Source organism: Setaria viridis, chromosome 6, assembly GCF_005286985.2.
Source record: "Setaria viridis chromosome 6, Setaria_viridis_v4.0, whole genome shotgun sequence".
Lineage (NCBI taxonomy): Eukaryota > Viridiplantae > Streptophyta > Magnoliopsida > Poales > Poaceae > Setaria > Setaria viridis.
In genome coordinates, this window is record NC_048268.2 from 24709083 (window position 1) to 24732645 (window position 23563).

General features: G+C 41.5%; 3 protein-coding genes and 1 long non-coding RNA gene across 5 annotated transcripts; 2 read left to right on the plus strand and 2 right to left on the minus strand.

Annotated features, from left to right (window-relative positions):
• Positions 1-151: 151 nt before the first annotated feature.
• LOC117862082 (endoglucanase 20) lies at positions 152-3019 on the plus strand. Its single transcript, XM_034745595.2, has 7 exons — positions 152-504; positions 661-1077; positions 1593-1670; positions 1794-1940; positions 2036-2144; positions 2213-2379; positions 2475-3019. Exons 1-7 carry the CDS (start codon positions 247-249, stop codon positions 2847-2849), a joined length of 1551 nt encoding a protein of 516 aa, XP_034601486.1. The 5' UTR covers positions 152-246; the 3' UTR covers positions 2850-3019.
• A 52-nt stretch (positions 3020-3071) lies between these two features.
• On the minus strand, positions 3072-5620 carry LOC117862083 (uncharacterized). Its single transcript, XM_034745596.2, has 5 exons — positions 5228-5620; positions 4766-4803; positions 4322-4589; positions 3779-4062; positions 3072-3703 (listed from the first exon to the last, which is right to left on the minus strand). Exons 1-5 carry the CDS (start codon positions 5516-5518, stop codon positions 3271-3273), a joined length of 1314 nt encoding a protein of 437 aa, XP_034601487.1. The 5' UTR covers positions 5519-5620; the 3' UTR covers positions 3072-3270.
• A 5973-nt stretch (positions 5621-11593) lies between these two features.
• On the minus strand, positions 11594-17268 carry LOC117860701 (protein unc-13 homolog). 2 transcript variants are annotated; one of them, XM_034744072.2, is made up of 5 exons: positions 16828-17268; positions 14223-15092; positions 13461-13904; positions 13056-13248; positions 11594-12987 (listed from the first exon to the last, which is right to left on the minus strand). In XM_034744072.2, exons 1-5 carry the CDS (start codon positions 17176-17178, stop codon positions 12059-12061), a joined length of 2787 nt encoding a protein of 928 aa, XP_034599963.1. In that variant the 5' UTR covers positions 17179-17268; the 3' UTR covers positions 11594-12058. The 2 variants fall into 2 exon arrangements, with proteins under 2 accessions (XP_034599963.1, XP_034599964.1); XM_034744073.2 differs by lacking the exon at positions 16828-17268 and adding an exon at positions 15799-15939.
• Positions 16025-23246, plus strand: LOC117860704 (uncharacterized). The gene is made up of 2 exons (XR_004641549.2): positions 16025-16166; positions 22632-23246. It is a non-coding gene; the product is annotated as an uncharacterized lncRNA (long non-coding RNA).
• The last annotated feature ends 317 nt before the right edge of the window (positions 23247-23563 follow it).

The window sequence follows — 23563 nt, forward strand, 5'->3', positions numbered from 1 at the left end:
ACTGTGAGTCGAGGATCATCAGCCGTTCAGCTAGGGCACACAATCTATGGTTGACGAGTGCCACACTCTTTGCTTTGCTACAGCTCCTGCAGAACACAAGGCTCTTGTTGGCATCTCTTCACTATAAATACACTGCCCTAGCCATGGCAATTTGCAACACGGTTGAAGAAGAACAAGCTAGAGAAACACGTACACACATATACAGTCTCAGTCTGTCGAAGGATCAAAGGCATCAAGCTTGTATTCATGGTTAGCATGGCGGCGAAGGTGTGGGTGCTGATGATGGCACTGATGATGTGCGCTGGTGTAGGGCTCGCTGCTGATAACGATGGCGCCGCCGGCGTCGGCGCCGGTTGCCGCCGCCTGAGCTCGCCGCCGAACTACCACAGCGCGCTGGCCAAGTCCATCCTGTTCTTCGAGGGGCAGCGGTCGGGGCGGCTGCCGGCGAACCACAGGGTCAAGTGGCGCGGCGACTCGGCGCTCAACGACGGCCAAGCCGAGAACGTAATTAACGAGTTAACTTTTGATCACTCATATATATTGGTTGATTCAGCATTATGACGTTGTTTTTTTGTTTTAGATTTTGGAAGGATCGTAAAATGTTACATGCAACATTTCCCATACATAAACTAAGTTCAATCATCGTTGTTTGTTGTTCAGGTGAACTTGACGGGCGGCTACTACGACGCCGGCGACAACGTGAAGTTCGGCTTCCCGATGGCGTTCAGCGTGACCCTGCTGAGCTGGAGCGCCGTCGAGTACCGCGACGAGGTGGCAGCGGCGGGCCAGCTCCGGTACCTCCGGTCGGCGGTCCGGTGGGGCGCCGACTTCCTTCTCCGCGCCCACACCTCGCCGACCACCCTCTACACCCAGGTCGGCGACGGCAACGCCGACCACCAGTGCTGGGAGCGGCCGGAGGACATGGACACGCCGAGGACGCTCTACAAGATCACTGAGAGCTCGCCGGGGTCCGAGGCCGCCGGCGAGGCCGCGGCGGCGCTCGCCGCCGCGTACCTCGTGTTCAGGGACGACAGGGACAAGGGCTTCGCCACGCAGCTCCTCGCCGCGTCCAGATCCGTACGTCGTCATGTCTCATCTCTTTTTTTCCATGCATGCACGAATGCACGACGCGTATGCATAGCATCTGAATTTTTGCAGCACGATTTTTTGTTTCACCTGATTTTGCCGTGCTTAACGAAAGTACGGAGTAACAAAGTTTTGCGCAACAACCGAGCAACACTTTGCGTGTACGGAGTGTCATGCTCCAAATAACCAACGCAACAAAATCTCCAAACTTCGATGAAATCCGGTAACAACTCTGCACGGCGTCCAGTAAAAAAGAAATTTTACCTTTTTCTTTTATCTGCACTGTTTTTTTTCTTCAATTCAGCTCAGGCCTTCTGTTCCAGCCGGTCCCTTGTGACGTTTTTAAAATTTACAAACTTTATTCTCTAGTCTATTTCTACTACATTTCAGAATCTAGTTCGTCTAACAAAAAGAATTGTAGAATCTCTTAAAAAAAGTTCAAATTCCTTTTAATGTTTTTCTGTGGATGGTAACTGTTTTTACTCTTGTGACAACATATATATCAGCTCTTCGACTTCGCCAACAACTACAGGGGATCGTTCCAGTCCTCCTGCCCGTTCTACTGCTCCTACTCGGGCTTTCAGGTGATTAAACATCAGATTGGTATTATGTACACTGTGAATCATGAACACACATTTTATGTACAAAAACAGTGGTACAAGTTCTTTCTACCTACTGATTAACGGTAATTTTTTTTCATCTACCAGGATGAGCTCCAATGGGCCTCGGCATGGCTCTACCGGGCAACAAGGGACAGCAAATACCTCGACTTCCTGCAGAACAACCAGGGTGGTAGTTCAAACATGTTCAGCTGGGACAACAAGTATCCTGGAGCTCAAATGCTTGCAACACAGGTCACTCATCACATTTCCAATTGATCGCTCAGTAGTAAGTAGCTTCAAATATCGAAAGATATTCGCATCAAGTTCATCACAATGTCCCATTTCAGGAGTACTTGGCTGGAAGGACAGAGCTGGAAGGCTACAAGAGGGGCCTGGACTCCTATGTCTGTGCTGTGATGCCCAACAGTGGCAACACGCAGATACGCACAACTCCTGGTATGAATCAAGTTTGTATGATCTGATAGGCTGAAACTAGACAGATTACCCTCTATTTGTGACTGCAGGAGGGCTTCTGTTTACAAGCGATTCAGTCAATATGCAGTACACAACGACTGCAGCCCTGCTTCTGTCGATCTACTCAAAGACCCTGAGTTCTTCGGGCACCGGTGCAGTCCGGTGCAGTGGAGCAAGTTTCTCTCCAGATCAGATCAGTTCATTTGCAGCATCACAGGTATGCAACACTGGTACTTCGTATTCCCGCATGTTTTCAGGTTTTTTGCCGGATTGCACTGTACAATATCCGACACGCTGCTTTGCGGTCTTCAGGTGGATTACATCCTGGGGGACAATCCAATGGGCATGTCCTACATGGCTGGCTACAGCTCTAAGTTCCCAAGGCGCATCCACCACCGTGGCGCATCGATCCCGTCGATCAAGGCTCTGCCAAGGAAGGTCACCTGCAATGAGGGGTTCTCTTCATGGTTCCCAACAAGCAGCCCGAACCCGAACGTCCATGTCGGTGCCATCGTTGGCGGACCTGATGGGAATGACCAGTTCCCTGACAACAGGGGGGATTCCACACACTCTGAGCCGGCAACTTACATCAACGCAGCATTTGTGGGTGCCTGTGCTGCTGCTCTGGGGCAGAACCAGCTGCGCGGGCCTGTGGATGACATCGCGTCAGTGATATCATCTAACTAGGAGCAGAAAGACATTCAACATATGCAAGGACAAGGTCTGGCAATGTTCCAAGCATGATATCGTATTGTAACATCTACACTACTTGTACTCTACCCCTGCTCATGATCACCCTGTATGACATGATATGAAGTATGAAATAAATAAAATGACGAGTTTACCGTACCAGTAAACTATATGTATCTGCTGATTCAAATATCATTCAGCAAAATTCACCATGAAAACTAAACAAAGTGTATCATCTGTACCACCAATCTCATTTCAAATTTGATGGCAATGACATGTTTTATCTACATGGTGCGTTTCTGCATTCCAGCGATAACTGGAAGAAATCGAAACAAAAATGAATACTATTTTCTTTACATTGACATTTGTAAAGTAGTATGGCTCTAGGTTTATGTTTATCCCCATTCCCAGTTCTTGGTCAAAATGAACCATCAAGCTGGTCAATCCAGGAACCAGCCAGTGATGCCCAGTTCACAGCAGTACCAAAGAAGAGCTCCCAGAACCAAAGATCCACCGCAAGCACTGAAGAAAAGATGAGCAGAGCAAGTGTCTCATATCTATTCAAAGGCCAGCCTGAAGCCTCTGCCAGTGTCTTCAAGAATGGGAGGGATTTGCTTTCTAGCTCTCGGCTCCTTATTGACCATGCTGTAACCCACTGCACATCAGCTGGGACCATATCGAGCTCTTCTCCAAGGCGTCTTCCCAGGTCTGGCATATGTCCACCACCATAAAGAACTGCTATTCTCTTGTACCCGCGGTTTATTGCTTCCTTTATCTTCTCAGTGGCAACTCTGTTCCTCTCCCCAATGATAACTGACTTTTCCTCAACAGGAGATGTCACAGCTGTGAATCTTTAATAAAACAAAAAACAATTAGTTCATACTTCACTTACACTTATTTCACCTGTCTGGATTCAGAGTACTCACTCAGATGTCAGTTGCTTTGCCAAGAAAATCTTCAGTGCAGCTCCAAAATCTAGCTTAGACAATGCCTCCAGCTCAGGAAATCCATCTTGGTTCTCTACTGGCAAACAAAGCCCAGTGATGACGAGTAGTCCAACAAGTGGCATTGGTAGCACACGTGAGGCCCAGAGTAACTTTGATCTCCAAAAGTCAAGACCATCTGGCATGTTAGTTGGTTGCACCAAGGCTTTGGTTGATTTCAGTGTCATGTCTACTGCAAATGTGAGGATACTTTCACCTCTTTCGCTCTGGAAGACAAAGAAGGCATTGAAATTAAGAAACATTCTAATAAAAAATGGCCATGGAAATACAAGTAGAAAACTGTACACGTAAATTTCCAAATAAGAGAAACATGCATGGTAAACAGTTCTCATTCCAGTATGACAAGCGAAACAGTAATAACAGAAGCAGAGGTAGTTACTATGCAACACTAGTTTTGTCACTAATTTTGTGAGCAAACATTTCAATAAGCAAAACAATAACGACATGACTAGATAAAACTATCACCTGAAGCTGCTTGAATGTTTCATAGTCAAGGTCAGCATGTTGCCATTTCTCATTGCCATAATCAAGACAGTCTAACTGATAATCCAGTGAAAGGATCCGAGCCATTTGCTTCTGTATGAAGCCAAGAATACTGAATCCTCTACGTGAAGATTTCATCTTCTTAGCAGCCATTGGACCTTTCGGATTGTTCAAATTATCCCGACTCATAACCATTTCATACAGGACACAATCATAACGTCCAAGCTCTTGCTGCAGCCTATCAAAGTATCTGAAGAAGGAAAAAAAGAGGGAGATCTCAGCTAATTCAGTTGGTTGCAAGATAATGATGTAAGGAAACAGGTGCAGGGATCATTGAACAAGTGAACCATCAACATGACAGCAACTACGAAACATGAGAAAATCAGAAAATCATGTTTAAACAAGAAACAGAGCCAAAAAGCATACTCTTTATCGGCAATGTGGACTGTAGAAACCAAATCAACCTGCGGAATAAGAGGAGTTGACAGTTAATCAGAAACCAGGGAAAGCCCATAAAATATTTCAGCACAACTTCTATAATTCACAATGTTTTGCCTCTACCAAATTCTTTTGGTACCAGAATTTTTTCTATAGCAAATGGGAATAAAACAAACTTAAGAAAAAAAGCTAGACAAATAGTACCCATTTCATTCCACCTAACTGCAATTCAGTTGAATTAAAAGGGGAACATAGTAAATGCATATTTTAAGTAAGCTAAATTAGTTTAGACGGTGAACTCGATCAAGTAGAGCAGTATAATTTAGATGTTGCAAAAGACAAAAGCGTCTGGACATTTTGTGCATTTCTGGTGTATCTCGTGTCCACATATCCAATTCCCATGTCTACGGAAGCAAGCAGGCAACAATGGCGTGACAACAGGAAACTCACGTGCAGGAAGGGGTGGAGGAGCGACCACGGGAAGCGCTTCTCGAAGCGGACCACCGCCGTCTGCAGCTCCCCGCCGGCGACTCCTCCCCTTCCTCCGGCACCACCGCCGTCGGGGCGGCGGTACCGGAGGTAATCGGTGATGGAGCTGCTGGTGGCGAACCGCTCCGCACCTCCCTCCCCCGCCCCCGCCGCGACGGCGACGAGGACGCCGCGGGAGCGCCGGCGGCGCGCGCGGGAGGAGGGGAGCGCGGCGGCGATGGAGGTCGAGGGCGCCGCCGCCGTCGAGAGCATCGCCGGCGAGGGTTAGGGTTGTCAGTTGTGGGAGAGAGAGGAGGGGTGAAGCGGCGGTGGAGAGGAGGCGAGAGTGTGAGCTTGGACGGTGGTGACTCGGGCTCCGCTCTCTCCGGGAAGATGGGGTGGGTGGGTCGGATCACTCACTGACAAGTGGGCCCTATTCGTTCGATCTTTTCGTTTCCGAGCCGGGTAGGGAAGAGCGTGGTTGGCTGGCGCGAGGCCACGAGCCCACGACCCTTTGGAGAAGCAAAGAGGAGACGGTCAGGGTGGTTTTGCGGTTTTTTTTTCCTGACGGTGATCGGGCAGCGTGGCAGTAGATAAATCAGACGCGCACCCAATTTTACTGCGTCAAAGTTTGCGGGGCAGTACATAAAAAGGTAATCTCAATTACGAATTTCGCTCAAAATTTACTGGCAATGTTAGCCTAATGTTAGTAGAGAGTTCTATTTTATTGTTTTCAAAAATAATGTATCATCTAGATAGTCTTGAGTGGATGAATTATACAAATACCGGTAGATACCGGTGCTCATGCTAACATTATGGTTTAATTTGATAGTGTAAATCAAATAAAAAAGATGATTTGCAATTGCAAACAACTAAAACCTCTCAACCAGATAAAGAAGATATTGTATAACAATATCAGAGAATAATTATATGTTGTATAACTCTACGGTCCTCAAAACCATAAATATGTTGTATCCATAAACAATAATACGCAATACATGCCACACTTTAAAGACACTTTCAAACATACAAACATAATTTTCACAGATATAATTTCCAAGTCTTTACACTAAACTCAATTGAAGGTCTTGTGCCTCCTCAGAGTAAAGGTCCACATATATATAAACTTGTCCACACTTCATTTACAAACATGAATCATACTCGGCATTTGAAAACTCTAATGTGGTTAAAATTCTAATGTGGTTATTTAAACAAACTTAGCCAGCGCAGTCAATGTAGCTCTTAGCCAGCTCTATTCGCTAAAAGAGTACATTAAAAGGAGCCCAATTCGTGTCCATATTTATTAATGGTCCACGCATCTTTTCAGCAAAACTATCTTGAGGCTTGTGATGCATAGGATGTACAGGAGAGCCAAAGCATCTTACCTATAAAAGCAATAAAATGATAGTTTTAGTCTAGAACTTAGAACATCAGTGAGTTATGCAGTTTGCTGCTAATCGGTGAACAAGCAAATAAAAATCTAAAAGTCACTTAGCTAGCTCCAAATAAATGAGAGCCCATCCCAGCCTGTGTTAACATAAGGGCACTTCCAATGGGAGAAACCAACCTAGTTTCCATAGTCTAAGATATTATATTAAGAAATCATCCTTCACAAGCAATTTTTTTATCTAAAGTCTAAACAAAAATCCAACCAACCATTCTCCCTTCTAGTACCAGATCCTCTGTGCATCATGTAAAGGAGCTCGAGTGATGGGTAGCAGCGGTGCAAGCGCAAAGGATCCGGTAGTAAGTAAGAAGAAACTACTTGGGTCTCCCCAATGTAGATTCGCTGGTTTCTTGGCCCATCGGTGCGCGTGAGGACTTAGTTTCCTCTCTAAGAAATGGTTTCTCTCTCCATAATAAATCTACTGCCACATCAGCAAATTACTTAGTTGGCATGATAATTAAGAGGGATAGAAACTATCATCAATGTCCTATTAGGACTGCACTAAAAGACAACTCGCGGAAGCATTACAAGATCGAATCAGCGCAAATTTATTCAACCAAATTAAAACGTCTTTTATGTGTGCGTCGCACAGCTTAACTATTCATGTGCTACACTACACCGCCATGCTATTACTTGCATCTTGGAAGTATTTCTCTCCTCTCTTCCTTCTACTTTTTTCTTATTCCCTTGATGATTAGAGAACTAATGTACTCTTAATAGCGTCGAGTTCTTTGCAGCGGTCACCGGTGTCTAACCGGAAGAGAACACACACACATATATATAGCAAAAGAAATGACTTGCCACCTAATACCAGGCATTAAGACACATAATTTGAAGCTGCGCACAACCATTAATTTATCTGGTAGTAGTAACAGCAAGCACTAGTGCTAATTACCTTCCACTCAACCGGCCACTATCACAGCATGCAGCCAGCAACCAAAAGCAAAAGGATTAATTTACTTGTGCATGCATGCGGCTGGGCATGCAACCCATCTTGTAGTGTGCACAACATATCCAATTTGCTTTCCTTTAAGTAAAACACACTGGTTAGTGCATAACTAGTCCTTGATCTTTGGATCAAAAAAACCTGTTAACACACACATGTACATTTCTTAAAAGGGAGGGGAGAGGGTATTTTCAACCCATAATTCTTATTCTTTTAGTCTAGCACCCATCACACATAGACCTTTTATTATAAGAATTATTCACGCTAATTACATATGGCCATATTTCTGTTAAAATAATTTAACAACCTGACCACACAACTCGGAGATATAAGATGCGAGCACAACTGTAGATATCTACTACCTTAGCACTTTGGTTTTTTTTTTCAATCGATCCAGCAATTATCGTGCTAATTGTATTTCCATTGAGTGCAGAATACTCATCAGCAGTTCTGGATTACCAATTCCTGAAATTGAACAGAGGATACTAGGCAGTGAGCAATGAGAATGCTGCCCTGGCCTTGATGCTTTTGCTTAAGAAGGCTCAATGCGTGGAAACCGGGTTTCAAGCCCAAGTATCAGGAGCTGAATACAACCATCCCAGAAACAAATTGAATATTGGACATGGATAGGAAATGAAAGTTTCTTGATCATGAACAAATGTAAAATTGACAACTCATAATTGACATATTAACATATATGTAGCTAAAAGGGGAAAAACAGTTCCATTGAATATTAGACACGGATAGAAACCTTACCATTGTTGCTATTAATTATTCCATCTTGTTGAACTCTTACGGTGCACATAACCTGCTTTGGTAATCCCACACGTGAATGGACTAACTCAACTCTACAACATAGAACAGTGAAAGTATGGTTTGCAATATTCAGAACCTCAAATTTTGATCGTAGCAGGCTAGTAGAGGAGAGAACGGACTACAATTTTGCACACAGCATGAGAATAAATAGCAATTGATGCCAAAGAAAGAAAGAGGAAAATTCACATCAAAATTGCTTATAAGTTCCAGGCCTCAGTCTTTTTTCTTTCCAGTAGCTTCTTCTAAATCAGTATCTCTCCATACAGAACGATAAGAAGAAACATGCACAGACTGAGAAGAAGGAAAAGCTATACTTGTAGATCATCCGCAGACCCACATAATTGCATTTGGTCATCCAGAAGCCATCCTCATGGGACAAAGGTCATTTACCTGTAGAAATTCTCCTCCTCTTCCCCCCTATTTAAGCATCAATCGAGATACGCCTAAGAGAATAAGTTGAGATGTGCCTCAACCTATTTGTGATAATTGATTGACTGGATGATTTGAGTAGCCACTACCCTAGGAGCATATATTTAGTAGCCACTACCATATTAGAGTTTGAATTTTGTTTTAGATCTAGTTTTCTATTGAGAAATAGCGTTCATTATAACTGTGGCGACAAGTCATTTTATTGTAATCCAGGCTCCTGTTCTTTTTCTTCTCGACTGTGACAATTAGTCCTTTCGTGCTAAGAGCTCTAACCTTTTATTCCACTTTTGCTTCATATATATCTGCATTTACAGATTTTGTTCTTCACATTCTTGCTTGTATTCTCCGATTCACTTGCAGGAAAAGCTTTCGTGGCGGGATCAACCATGTTGTGCATGGTTGACAACTGAGCAGTAGTATAGCGGTTGTAGGGTTGTAGGGGTTTGAATCTAATTAATTAGAAATTTGAATCATCAACATCGATTTCTCCACCAATCGAAATTACCTTACCTCTCAGAAAATCTGACCAACGTCTCCATTTTTATAGCTCAGGACTAAAACGAGCCTCTGAGCGTTGGGAACCAAAACAGCTATTAAGCAGCCTTTAGAGAAAAATGTATTTATTGTACCCGTCACTATTCTTTCACTACATGTCAACATGTGCATATGATTCACATTCGCACGATGCACAAAAGCAAACAGTTCACAAAAGAAGTTAACCATGATTTCTTTGAGAGATTAATTGGACTGATTAAGATGCTAAAACAAAATAATAGAGATTAATTGGAGAATATTAACGATTTATGGGGCTAGATGCCGGAAATACAGCCCGTGGATTTCCACTTTTCAAGTTCATCATATTTCCCTCGGTAGTCAGGTTTGTACCAAGTACACTTCTGCCCATGCCTTTTTCTCCAACAATTATTTATATGCCTAGGACAAAATTTTCTTAAACTCGAACATTACTGATTTGAAAAAAAAGTGCAAACACGGAAAATTTTGTCTTCTGTTCATGTACAAACACGTCAAAAAGGTTTATCTTATCTCTTCCTCTCAAATCAAGGCATAAGGGAGGAATTTAGTGCACCATGATAAAACTTTGTCTCCTAACACCACAAATCAAAGCAACTAGGTGGAGCAAACCCGCTGCATCAAGAGCCAGCTAATTTACTTTTGACTGTAAATTAGCTCCCGAGGGACCAAGTGTGTGTGTGTGTGTTTTCCCCTTTTTTGGTACTTTGCAGTGGAAAATCATTCCTCCACATGACATGTGCGCGCGTCCCCTGCCCATAATAGAAAAGACGCACAAGAAATTTGAAACGAAAAATTCAAAAGGCAAAAACAAATGGAAGCCAAAAATTGGAACAAATTTTGAAAAAAACAAAGAGTTTTTTATCCAATCTTGGAACATCCAGTCACAACTTTTTCTAAAAAAGATGAAAAATACAAACTATTTGTAAGCAGAATTGAGAAAAAAAAAATTAAAACAAAAGGTTATATACAAAATTTTGAACGGGCAACAAGGTTTGAAACAAAAATTTATTTGAAGAATTAGAAATAAAAATATTCGAGACACAAAAATTTGAGCACATATGGTCTCCTTCGACAAAATAAAATATGGGATTTCAGTCATATGACTGTATTCTCTGCTTGACCAGTCAGAAGAAACTTTGAAACACCTGTTACTGCACTGCCGGCTGCAGCTTTGCTCAGGAATATTGGGGGATCTTTCACTGCCAAAATCACATTGATGGAACTTGTTTTTAAAAAGAAGGATTGTGATCCTTCCCTTCCAATCTCATTCATATAATATATAAACAGCTGGGGCCAACCCCTCTTGTTTTTTTAAAAAAGAACCTGTAATCAGTGATGGAACTTCATTTAGTGCTAAAACATCAGCCTTTTGCAATTGTATCGAGTGCAGATCATTGTAAATTTGCCTTCCTAGTGTTATTAACCTGACATTAAATTATTGTCAATGATCATCCAAAGAGGAAAGATAAAAACATCTACCTCTTTTAGTTTACTTACAAACTTTAATTTTGGTTTAATTTACCCCACAAATATATCAACCGGTTCAGTTTAAGATTAGTTTTTTTGTTTCTTCATGTACAAGTAGAATTTTAAGTTTAAAATTTGCATGATATAGAAGGTATCGTAACAGATGTTAAGAAATATATTATGATTTTTTGTTTATTATTTTGATAGGCTAGGGCATCTCATAAAAAATAAAATTTGGGATATAGAATTGTACGAAAAACAATGATGAAACATTTATAATATATTTTTTGACATAATTTATATTACCCTACAAAATTTTAGCTAAAACTCCACTTGTGCACAGAGAAACAAAAAAGATAAGTCTTATTAAGGGGTTAATAGGACCATTGATATAGTTGAGAGGGTAAATTGGACTGAAGCATAAATTAGGTGATAATTGAGGGAAGTAATTTGGAATTTTTCCTTTTATAGGTGGACATAAACCTATTATTGCCCTTCTATTTTCATTTTGCTTTTTAGATGACACACAAGTGCCACGTAGGTCCAACTAGACCTATCACTATCGACATTCCAAGTATTGCCTACTCCTGGTGACCAATTGGGATTCTAGAAAAACAAATATTTAAAATTCTGAGAACTCTGCCACTACTTGTGCTAGTAATAAAGATTAATAAAGATGAGCACAGCATAAATAGGTGGGAGGGCCAGGTTAAATTCAAATATATACATTTTTTGTCACAGAGAAAAATTTAGGCTAGTTTTCTCAATGTCAAAAGTATCACACATACATACACATCGCCAGCCTTTCCTCTGTATTCAATGGCAAACATAGCCACGTAACCATTTCTATATACTACGCACACTCCATGTCGTATAGATCCTATTAACAGTCTGACACACAAATCCAGGACCAGTAGAAACAAACAATCCGAACATTGGCCATCATATAAAGCTGTCAAACCCACCAAATCCAAATTGACAGCATCCTAGGTTGCTGCAGAAAACTCGCAGAACCAAATATCCAGTCTGCACCCACGAAATCTGCCAATTCAGACTTGATAATTCTCTACTTGAATGTTCGTGTTGCGATTCTTCACAAGGAGGCAGTACAGACTAATTCACCTTATCTTTTATTTGCATGCTGCTAGACCATATGGTGTGTAGTTTTGCAGAATCAAAGTGTCTTTGGCAGATCGTATGTTTTCTTAAGGAACTTTGTAGCTGCCTCATCATTTCGATAGCATAAAACACGTAGTATCGTGTTGGCATTATCTGGGCTCCAATGGGCAGGAACCGGAGGCATGGGGAACCTGGATTTTGTTGTAAATTCATGTGATTCAGAAATTGTCTTCTTGAACCGTTCAATGAGGGTTTCGGTATCTGTCCGTAGAAGTGGTAGAATGCTCTTCACTTCTGAGGAAGCCTTGGCAACTAAATCCTCTGGCAGGCCCTCACTGTATGTTAAGTACAAGCCTCTCAGGGCTCTGAAATCGTCCTCTATTATCTGATAGTCCTGACAACAGAAAGCACGTGTCGGTCCACCAGCAAGAAGCACCAACAGAAAGCCATCAAAAGAGGCTTTCATCAATGCAGTTATCAGGCAGTTTCGCACTTCATTACGCACTGTGGAAGATATACTCCTAAGGATAGGACCTAGCTCTTTTAAAAAAGGCAGTATCCTGTTTGATGCAGGGGCAGGGCTACCAACATACAGAGCATCCATAAGAACGTGACTCAGATCACTGAATATCACCTTATATGCCGTTGTCTTGCACAACTGTCGGATTCCTTCTTGGCAAGCTGCCTGGGATAGCTCAAAGTTGATGTTCAGTCCATCAACAACATCAGGCTGAGCCAACTCAGCATTTCGCAAGCATGCTTTTGTCTTCTTATCCAGGTTTTCTAGCTCATTTTGAATGTAATGAAGGGTATTTATTCGTAAACATAGTCCTGAAAGACTCGAGGATTCATTTCCAGTTGTCGATCCAACTTGTGATCCTCGCTTCACAAGAAGCTGTGGTTTTTCATTTTTCTTGAATAACTTGGATCCAACATCGCACCTTGTTAGATGAGGTAACTGAGGAAAAAGAGTACTCTGTGTTCCTGTAAATCAATTCAAATGAAGTCACCAACATTATTATACGTAAGAACTGTCTTCACAATATACTTACCACAACCAGATTTCACTTTGGAGACATAATAGTGTAGACATTTATCAAGTCCAGCTGTCAGATCAGCAAGCAGAGCAGAGTGCATCGGTATAGACAACTCAAAAAATACATCAAAAGTCTCCTTAATTAAGTGCAGCATCTCCACAGAAGAGGGGGCAAAACTGTCCATATTATTATCCTTTGGGTTCCAAGTCTGCACAGCAATTCACAAAATTAGTGACCCATTGTATCAAGTTCTGAGATTGCTTTCTAAAATGTTACATAAATATTTTGAAACAGCTCAGGCTCTTTTTTATGTTTTGCCTGTCTTTGAGGGGACAGCTGAGAATGGATGAAGCACTAATGCCCAAAATAGCAGATTACTTGAGTCAGGTAACATATTGGAGTAAAGAAAAACAAGGTCACCTCCTGCTCTAACTTCTGGTCAGCCCATCCCTTAAGTTTGTCAACTTGTTCTTTTACCCATGCTTTCACCAGATTGGCCATTACAGTTCCAGCTTCATAAGGTGGCATTTGTCTTACCAATGACTTGCCTACATCATCAATGTCCATAGAATCTTCAATAGCAATATGAATTAGATCCTTTTCTAACTTGTCGGCCGCCTTAAGCACTTGAGCTGTATCTGGTGTGAGCTCTGTAAGTCCAGCTATAAATTGCTTCAGCTCATTTCCGAAGCAACCATGAAGGGTTGCAACTGCGACACCTAAAGCAAGGTGGTGCCATTTCTTCAATATTGGACTATATACATTTTTCTCCTTAATAGCAAGGTCACTTGTTTTCTTTGCCAGAATTGACAGGATAGGCGTATGGTTCCTTGATAACCGCTTTGAAGCTCCCTCTTCCATTTTCTGTATGAATCAACACTACACAAAGAATAAGCACTGGTACAAGCGTTGAAAATTAAAATTTTAATTTAGTATTTCACAATGCTGTCGTAAATCGATAAGTAAATAGGCAGACATGAGTTGTCAGAAGCAATTTTCAGACAGTGATTCAGCAGTACTCAGTGTCTAAGGCTGCAGCCATGCTTTACAGCATCTGGCAACATTTGGTGACACATGACAAAATCGTTAAAAAGAAAAGGAAAAAAAGGACAAAAATCTTTGAACTTCTAAATTATTCAGTGAAAGAAATGAGCACAAACAGTCCTCCTGCTTGGAACTTACTTGAGCAAAAGCAGTGCAAAGTGACGAGTGTATATAGGTTTCAATCCTGCTGTGCACAACATTAATATCTCCCTTCGCTCCACTATGGTATTCATAAGATTTATCTCGATCTTCAACAAGAATCTTTGCAGTTGATATTCCTATTGAAAGAATATATTGCAAGGAGTAAATATTACTAGTATTGAAAGTTTCATGGTACGCAAGCAGTCTTTTCTCTGCCCAACCCATTATTGAGCTTAAACTGGAGCTCAGTACATCGCAATAATCTGGGTCTTTCGTTATTTTAGCATCCTTTGCAACTTCGACTAATAGATTCTCTGTAGCAGAAAGCAATTGATTATCTTCTTGGCCCAACATGACAAAATGGTTGAACAATGCCCATGTGAAGTAAAGGTTGTGGAGCATTTGATTGACTCCAAAAATAGGCCAAGTTCTCTTTAACAGCTCCATTGTTTCATCAAAATCTTGTACTACTGTGCCTTCCTCAATATCAAAGCAAGCTTCTACCAGCATTTTGTAGATATGCAGATTCAAAGGAAAGCCATCTGCCCAGTGACACTCATCAGAAGTTTCATCAAGGGATCTACATGCAAGGGACATGACAGCACTGCGCAGCCTTTGCATAGATTCAGAGTTCCTCCCAATTTCAAGTTTCCTGTCATATGCTTCATGTATTATTTGCCGCATTCTCTTTGCAGGAATGCCTGACTTCTTTAAAGGAACAAGAGGGTGGACAAGCAAACCAGCCTCGAGAAGTTTGAAATTCCTAGTCTGCCAAGCGTCATACTCTAGAGGATCTGGGAAATCTGATGATTTAAACTTCTGCAGGAACTCCAAGGGCCAAACCATAGATTGTGCATGTCTGCCAAGCTGTTTCAAGGGAGAAAAGGGGGCGAAAATGAACTAAAATGAAACGTATATGCAACAGAAACGGTTCTGTAAAATTCTAGATAAGTAAGTGCAGGAGTGCAGGACTATGAAAAAGCAACAGTGACTCAACGTTACCAGTCTATAGTACTCTCAAGTAATTTACTTTCCTAAGTAGAATGCTTGCTGAAGCTTCGCGATTTCTAAAAAGTAGGAAAATCCATCATCTAAAATGAGGGAAAGGAGAAAAATGAAGCATGCAGTTCAAATTTGGCATTTCTAAAGGGAAACCTATATTCCAGACTTATCATGTAAAAATACTGCTGAAATCCACAACCAAAAAAAAGCTCAGATTAACAAACAAAACTTGGAGAATGGAACAGGAATAAAGCTCATGGCTTTTAGGATGTCAGCGCAACTAGTGTGCATATATGAACCAAAAGTCATCATTAAACACTGCCTAACAATCCAAGAAGTGCAAAGCAAGCAACTACTATTATAAGAATGCTTGGTAATACAAGCCAGGGAGACCATCCAAATGACTACTTGGGTACACAATAATTGGACATCTCACCAGAAGTAACATAATAAGAAAATTTACACACCGGGTTGTAATTTCACCATGAGAAAAGAATGCATGATTGTTTTGAATATTTATAGGGTCTGTCTCCGCGTCAGTCGCTTGAGAAACAGATTATCCGTCAGTCACCTTTTATACAGCCGTTAATTAATCAGCCAACGGTCCAAATCTTCCCTGCTTTCAACCTTATCTTCAGCCCCACCGCTCTTCCCGAACCGCACGCACGCGACCGTCGTCTCCGTCTTCCTCGCACCCGACGAGCAGCGCGCCGACACCGAATGCGAAACGCCCCCGCTCCCACCACCTCCCGCCCGGCTCCGGCGGCATCTGCCGCCGTCCTCCGCCACCGATGCTAACCTGTCGGGGACGGACGTCCCCGCCACCTCCACCGCCCACCGGGGTTCCCCCGCTGCCGGGCTCTGCTCCGCCACCGTCTCTCCCGCCTCCACCGCTGCCGGCGAGCCGCCCCGCATCTCCCCCTACAGCCGGGCACTGCAGTAAGTCCCCAAACCCCCCAAACCCTAGCATCAAATTCTTATGCCCATTCAATGTGTAGTACAATTTTGGGTGACTGATGGATAAGCAAGATTTCCGTCGACTGACGAGGAGTAAATCTCATATTTATAAGGTGAATGGACACCCCAGGCTGGCATCATCCATTCTTATAAATTTGTTTGCCAACTTAGTCCTGCCTTACTGAATCACACACACGTGTAACACACTAGTACCGTAGTACGGATGCATACCCTTCAATACTGAATGAAACCCATTTCATTACTGAAAGGACAGAAAATGACAATTATCAAAACCGTTCAAGTACAGTATGGACACCTCAAGTACAGAGGCTCAAGCAGCATCAGCAAATTGGCACATTGTCATCAGAAGAAATGCAGACACGCTAAAACAGAGCATTTGCCTCAACCGTGGACGCAACCTCAAGCACAAACAGAAGATTCACATATCAAAGCCAAGAGCCTAATTAAAGTCCGTGATCACAGGAACACCAAATCAGTACTTGATACAGAAACAACTGCCTGACATCCTACCAACCACACGGAACTATCCCGAACCAGCCGACAAAGCAACAACCACGAAAGATTACACAGTTGATAAACAAATTAAGCTGCATTATCCCTTTCAAGAAGCCGAGATCCTAACCTGTCCGGCGGCGACGCGGAGCAGCGCCCGGCGGATCCTCGCGTCCGCCTCCACCGTGACCCCCATCCGCACCCGCACAAGCTCCAGCGCCGCCGCCGTCCCGCCATTGGAGGACGCCGAGGACCCGAACCCGAAGGCCCCCTTCAGCTTGCCAGCCGCCGTCGCGGACTGAGGAACGTAGGTGAGGGGCCTGGCGCCGGTGGCGCGCGAGGCGGCCACGAGCAGCTCGTAGGCGGTGGCGCGGAGGTCGGCGGCGGAGAGCGGCACGCCGAGGTCGGGGAGTGGGGACGGCAGCGGCGGCGCGCTGGTGGCGCCGGCGGCGGGGTCACTGGAACGGAAGAGGCGCGCCATTGCCGGTTTTTTGCCTGCGATTTTCTTGCCTTGTTTCAGAGCAGTTTTAGGCGCAAACAAAGCTTAGCGCGTGTTTGCTTTGTTTGGGGGTGAAAACCCCTTTTGATTTGTCAGCTTAACTCACAAAAGCGACACCAGCTCACCTAACAAATTATCTTATTCTTTTCCATTTTTCTGCATTTCTCTTCATCTCAAGTTACTTTTGATTACCAAGTTCACCTGACGTATCATCTGGCCATCTGCAGATCTGCTTGTGAAAAAATTGATACTGTTTTTCTTTTCATTTTTTTTTGGGAAGACAATGATAGTCTTGTTTAAACTGTTTAGTTTTCTAGAATTCTTGTGGTTCAGATCATTCCTGCAGGTGATATAGCCCTTGTTTACTTCCCACAAAACTCCCAACTTTGACACTATGCAAAAAGAATATTCCCCATCACATCAAACTTGCGGTACATGCATGGAGTACTAAATGTAGACGAAATCAAAAACTAATTGCACAGTTTTATTGTACTTTGCGAGACGAATCTTTTGAGCCTAATTAGTCAATATTTGGACAATAATTCACAAATACAAACGAAACGCTACAGTATCGCATTTATGACAAAATGCCAATTTGGCACCTCCCAACTTCCCAAGTAAACAAGGGCAAGTTGAAATAGTATGTGACAGTAACAGAGGTTAATGATTTCACACTCCATCCTTTCAATTTACTCAGACTATTTACTTTATCCAATCCTTTTTATTTTATAATAATATCTAGATATTTCACACTGTGATGTAGAGGTTGGAATATTGAACTATTCATTTATCTAAAAAGTTTTATAAAATCTAATTGAGATTCAAGGCAAGTCTATGCGAAAATATTGTTAGTTGGCCACATAGGTAGTTGCCGACAGTTTTGATGGACCAAGTCAACCATCACATAAGAGTACGATGCATCCCTAGTAGCCCCTCTCAGCAGGAAGTATCATTCACACGTGTTAGTACCAAACTAAAGTCTGGCCAGTACTAATGTCATCGACGAATGTTCAGTTTTTCAGCAGTGACATTCTAGCGAGAAAGTATGCACTGAGTGCGATTGACTCAAACTTCCTTAGAAATCGATAGGAATGCTCGCCAAAATTGAAGTTCCAAAGAAGTTTTAATTCACTACTAAAGTTCCATCTCCGTCATTCATACCGGCCAAATTTAGAGGAGGTACTGACGGCCATAGCCCCTGGAACATCCAGTATGTATGTGAGGGGCTTCGCGCCAGTGTGCCGGGAGGTCGGCAGCAGAGAGGGCCATGCTGAGGTCGGGGAATAGGGACGGCAGCGGCGTCGTAGTTCTGGTGGCGCACCGTTGCCGCCTCTTTGTTTTTTTTACGAGCACTGTTTTGATCTGTTTTCGCTCAAGTTTAGCGCGTGTTTGCTTTTGTTTGGGCTGAAAACCACTTTTGATTTGTCAGCTTAACTGAAAAAGCAATACCAGGTCACCTAACAACTTACTCCCTCCATCTCAAATTACTACTCATTTTAACTTTTCTAGTATATAGTTTTTGTTATGTATCTAGACATAATATATATCTAATTACATAGCAAAATCTACGTATCTAGAAAATCCAAAATGAATAGTAATTTAGGACGGAGAGAATATCTTCTTTTTTATTTTTCCTTTTCTTTTCAGTCCTCGTCTTCTACCCCTTCATCAATTACTTGTGAAAAAAATTGACGGACTGCTTAATCGGTTCAGTCTCACGAATTCCTCTACTTTTGTTAAAAACTGTGATAGTAGTAGAAATTCATGATCTATGTTCCTTCCCTCTTTCCAACTTACTCCGATTGTTTATGATTTCTGGTTGGGTACATGGGATTCAAGCCAAATTTATGGGTGTAAAATTAATATGGTTTGGGTGAAATTATGAAGCCAAATTTTGGTAAAAATTTATGAGCAAATATATTACGTGTTTGCATAAAAATTAATTATGGGTGAGCTGTGAGCAGAAGGCCGGGCCACACGGGAAAGTGGTTGCCGACGGTTTTGATGGACCAAGAAGACCACCACACCTGATGCATACGTGGCAGCTTTTTTCTTTTTCCTTTTTTTTTCTTTTTTCTTTTTTGGAAAATCTTGCAGGACCTCTTTCAAGTTTCAATGCAAGCAACAGAAACATAGATTTCTCAAAAATGGATAGGGAGAATAATGCCTGACCAAAGCTCCGAAGAAATTTCCTGTTTTCCTTGTATTACGATCGTGCTCGTATGTTGCTATGGGCAACAAAACATTTATATTGTAATACACATTTGATTCAATAGGAAAATAATAATGTGAAAATAGGTACAAATATGGAATAGATATATCATCCAAGATTCTAGTTCCGTCATTAAACAAAGCTTGGTACGATACGGTATCCAAAGGCTAAACAAATCATATTTCATACATTAACAACAAACTTCACAACAGTAGCTGTATTAACTTAATTTTATGGAAAAAGAGTTCAATCATGCAACAAAGGCAAGAAACAGAATCAAATAGTTCAAGACATACATGACAGTAGGACCATTCAAACATACAGTTGCTAATTAAGAGTTGACCCACATCGGCACGCCCCCTTAAGCTGCAGGTGCCTGGGCAAGCTCCAGTTATCTCCCGCCTTGAATTCCACTTCAAATAACACTGAATAAGCATATAAGAAACAAATACAGTTCAGTATTAACTCTTACACACCTTGTCCTATACTGCTTACATGCTTGCCAAAAAAAATAGTATACAAAGCTAAGATTTTGCTAATGAACTTTTCAATGCACCAATCACAAGGACCAGGGCTTTACATCGTCGCAAACAAAACATAAACTCGATATTTGATGGCAAGCTGGACTTGCCATCACAAGTGCATACGGCACCTCAATTTTGTCGAGGACGATCCGTTAGCCCAGTTCACTTATGCTCCAAATAACCGCCCTTCCCTTTATCAATAATAAGCCATCTGCGTCCATATCAACGCATCTTTTTTAGTTAGAATAGCACACATAATTTTCTATATACATCTTAGGTAAATTAAGAGCAAGTTATTTCCAAATGATAGTAAATGGCAAGCATCGGAAAACTAGAATTTTCAGGCTTGAACAGGAAGAGAGGGTTATTGAAGGAGATGAGAATCTTAAAAAAATACATAACAAAGTATTATAAAGGTCTATTTGGTTCACAAAAGAGAAACAATTGTTCTATGAACGAATCCATGACAGAGGATATTCCTCAAGTGTCAAGGGAGGAAAATAAGATTTTAACTGAAAGATTTACGGAAAATAAAGTTAGAGACGCCATTTTTCAGATGAATCACAATAAAGCGCCGGGACCTAATGGTTTCCCAGTAGAGTTCTACCAAGTGTTTTGGAGTCTTATTAAGAATGACCTAATGGCCATGTTTAAAGAGTTTCACAACTGCAAGCTCCCTCTACATAGCTTAAATTTTGGGATTTTAACTTTAATCCCAAAACTTAAGGAGGTTAAAATGATACAACAATACAGGACAATTTATATGCTAAACGTTAGCTTCAAATTCTTTACAAAAGTGATAGCTAATAGACTGAGCATGGTGGCTAATAAAGTCATTAGACCATCACAAACAACCTTTCTACCTGGAAGGTATATTATGGAGGGGGTGGTCATCTTACATCAAACTATCCATGAACTGCGTAGGGAAAAACAGAGTGGGATTATACTCAAACTAGATTTTGAGAAAGCACGTGACAAAGTTAATTGGACATTCTTGCAACAGGCTTTAAAAACGAAGGGGTTTTCTTCAACGTGGTGTAAGTGGATTGAAACTATAGTGAGTGGGGAAAGTGTGGGGGTTAAAGTAAAGGATGACATTGGGCACTTCTTTCAAAGAAAAAAAGATTTGAGGCAAGGGACCCTTTATCTCCGGTCCTGTTTAATGTGGTAGCAGATATGTTAGCTATTTTTATTTCAAGGACTAGAGACAATGATCAAATTAGGGGCCTAGTGCGACATCTGGTAGATGGAGGATTATCAATTCTCCAGTACGCAGATGATACAATACTCTTTATGGAAAACAATCTAGAGCAGGCCAAAAATTTGAAGCTAGTACTATGTATATTTGAAAAGCTCTCAGGCCTTAAAATTAATTTCCATAAGAGTGAGTTGTTTTGTTTTGGGGAGGCAAAAGATAGGGTGGGAGATTATGTGCAGATTTTTGGCTGCTAGAAAGGATCTCTTCCTTTTAAATATCTAGGCATCCCTATGAACCACCATAAAATCTCAAATAAGGATTGGAATATGATTGAAGAAAGGTTCCAGAAAAAAATTAGGAAGCTGGAAGAGCAAACTGTTGTCTGTAGGAGGAAGGTTAGCGCTAATAAACTCTGTCCTCTCCAGCCTACCAATGTTTATGATGTTCTTTTTTAGAATACCTAAAGGTGTTCTTAAAAGATTAGACTATTACAGATCTAGATGCTTTCGATAGCGTGATGAGCATAATAAAAAATACAGATCAGCTAAATGGAGCATCCTCTGTGCTCCAAAAAATATGGGCGGCCTGGGTATTACTAGTTTGGAAGTTCAAAATAGATGTCTGCTAAGCAAGTGGCTATTTAAAATTCTGAATGAGGAGGGAATTGGTAAAGTTTGCTAAGAAGAAAATATCTGGCTAATAAAATACTAACTCAAGTGTCAAAGAAGTCAGGTGACTCACAGTTTTGGGCCAGCCTCATGGAAATAAAGGACCAATTCCTGTCAATGGGCAAGTTTGAAGTACAGAATGATGCATGGGTTGGAAATGAAACTTTGATGAAAAGATTCCCATCCCTATATAACATAGCTAGAAAAATAAATGAAACGGTTGTCAAAGTTTGTAGCAATGTTCCCCTGAATGTGTCATTTAGAAGGGCATTGACAGGAGACAAACTGAATGAATGGCTTAAATTGGTGGCTGAAGTGGCAGAATACAGGCTAAATGACCAAAAAGATATTTTCCTTTGGAAGTTAAATAAAAATAAGGAATTCATAGTGAAATCAATGTACAAAGAGATAATGCAACATGAAGGAACACCATCTTTGTGTGCATCCTGGAAAATTAAACTTCCTCTCAAGATCTTTATGTTCATGTGGTATTTGAAAAAAGGTGTTATACTGACAAAGGATAATCTTGCCAAAAGAACATGGTAAGGAAGTACCAAATGTTGTTTCTACAACTCTGAGGAGATTGTACAACATTTGTTTTTCAATTGTCATATGGCTAGGTTCATTTGGAATGTTGTGTATCTCTCTTTTGGAATTCAACCGCACACTAATGTGTCTAATATGTTGGGACCTTGGCTTAGAGGGTTCTCCTGGCAGATTAGGAAACAAATGTTGATAGGCGCCTCAGCTCTTTGCTGTGCAATCTGGTTGAATAGAAATGAGGTAGTGTTCAGAAGAACCATTCCTAACTCGTTTGTGCAAGTGATTTTCAGGGGGACTTTTTGGACAAGAACATGGGCGATGCTCTTTTAAGAGGAAGAGAAAGTTGCTTTGAAGGAGAATTGCCGCAAACTGGAAACTACTGCATTGGACTTCTTCAACAAGTATGAATGGAATTTCAGAAATAGACTACAAGCATAGCGTGTCTAGTCTAAATGGGGTTCTGAGCTTCGTCTCAAAGGAGTTTTCTGGTGACTGGTTGCCGTAGATTGCCAACAGAGGATCTTCAGCAAGTCCAGCTTGAAACTCATGAATCCTTTCAAGAACTAGCTTCCTTGGTCCTTTTGTTTCTCTTTTCTAGAACTTGTGTTGTGTTTGAGGTGTGGGTAGTTTGAGAGTTATGCAAGACAGGAGCAGCCTAAAAGAATTGCCGAAGGTTGTCATCAGGATGAGCTTCAGCAAGTCCGACTGGAAGCTTAGAAATAGATTCAAGAGCTTGCTTCTTTGGTCAGTTTGATTCTTTGTGTTTAGAACTCGTGTTGAGTTTGAGGTGTGGAAAGTCTGAGTACTGCAAGTTGTAGTTTGCAGCTGTACGCTTTCAAAATCTGATTGTGGAGGCTGGAACATTTTCCTTAATCTAAAAAAATTAAGAGCAAGTTAGACTTTCAGATGCACACACAGTATATAGAATAATAGTTGTCTAATCTTGTCACCTTAAGTAATGAAATATTTCTATTTTATCCTGGTTACAAGAAAAACAGATGAACGAAAACAAATTAGAAGAAAATCAGTTATTATCTCCATGTTTAGATTGTTTGGGATCAGGGACAACACCTCCAAGATGCTACGTGCTTTCATGTTCCATGGACACGGTGCAAAAATCATGGAGATCCAACAAAATCTGACTTACAGACACTGAGTATAGCAACCTGCAGTAGGAGGAGAAACTAACCAACATTAACGCCGATGGTATCTGAAAATGACA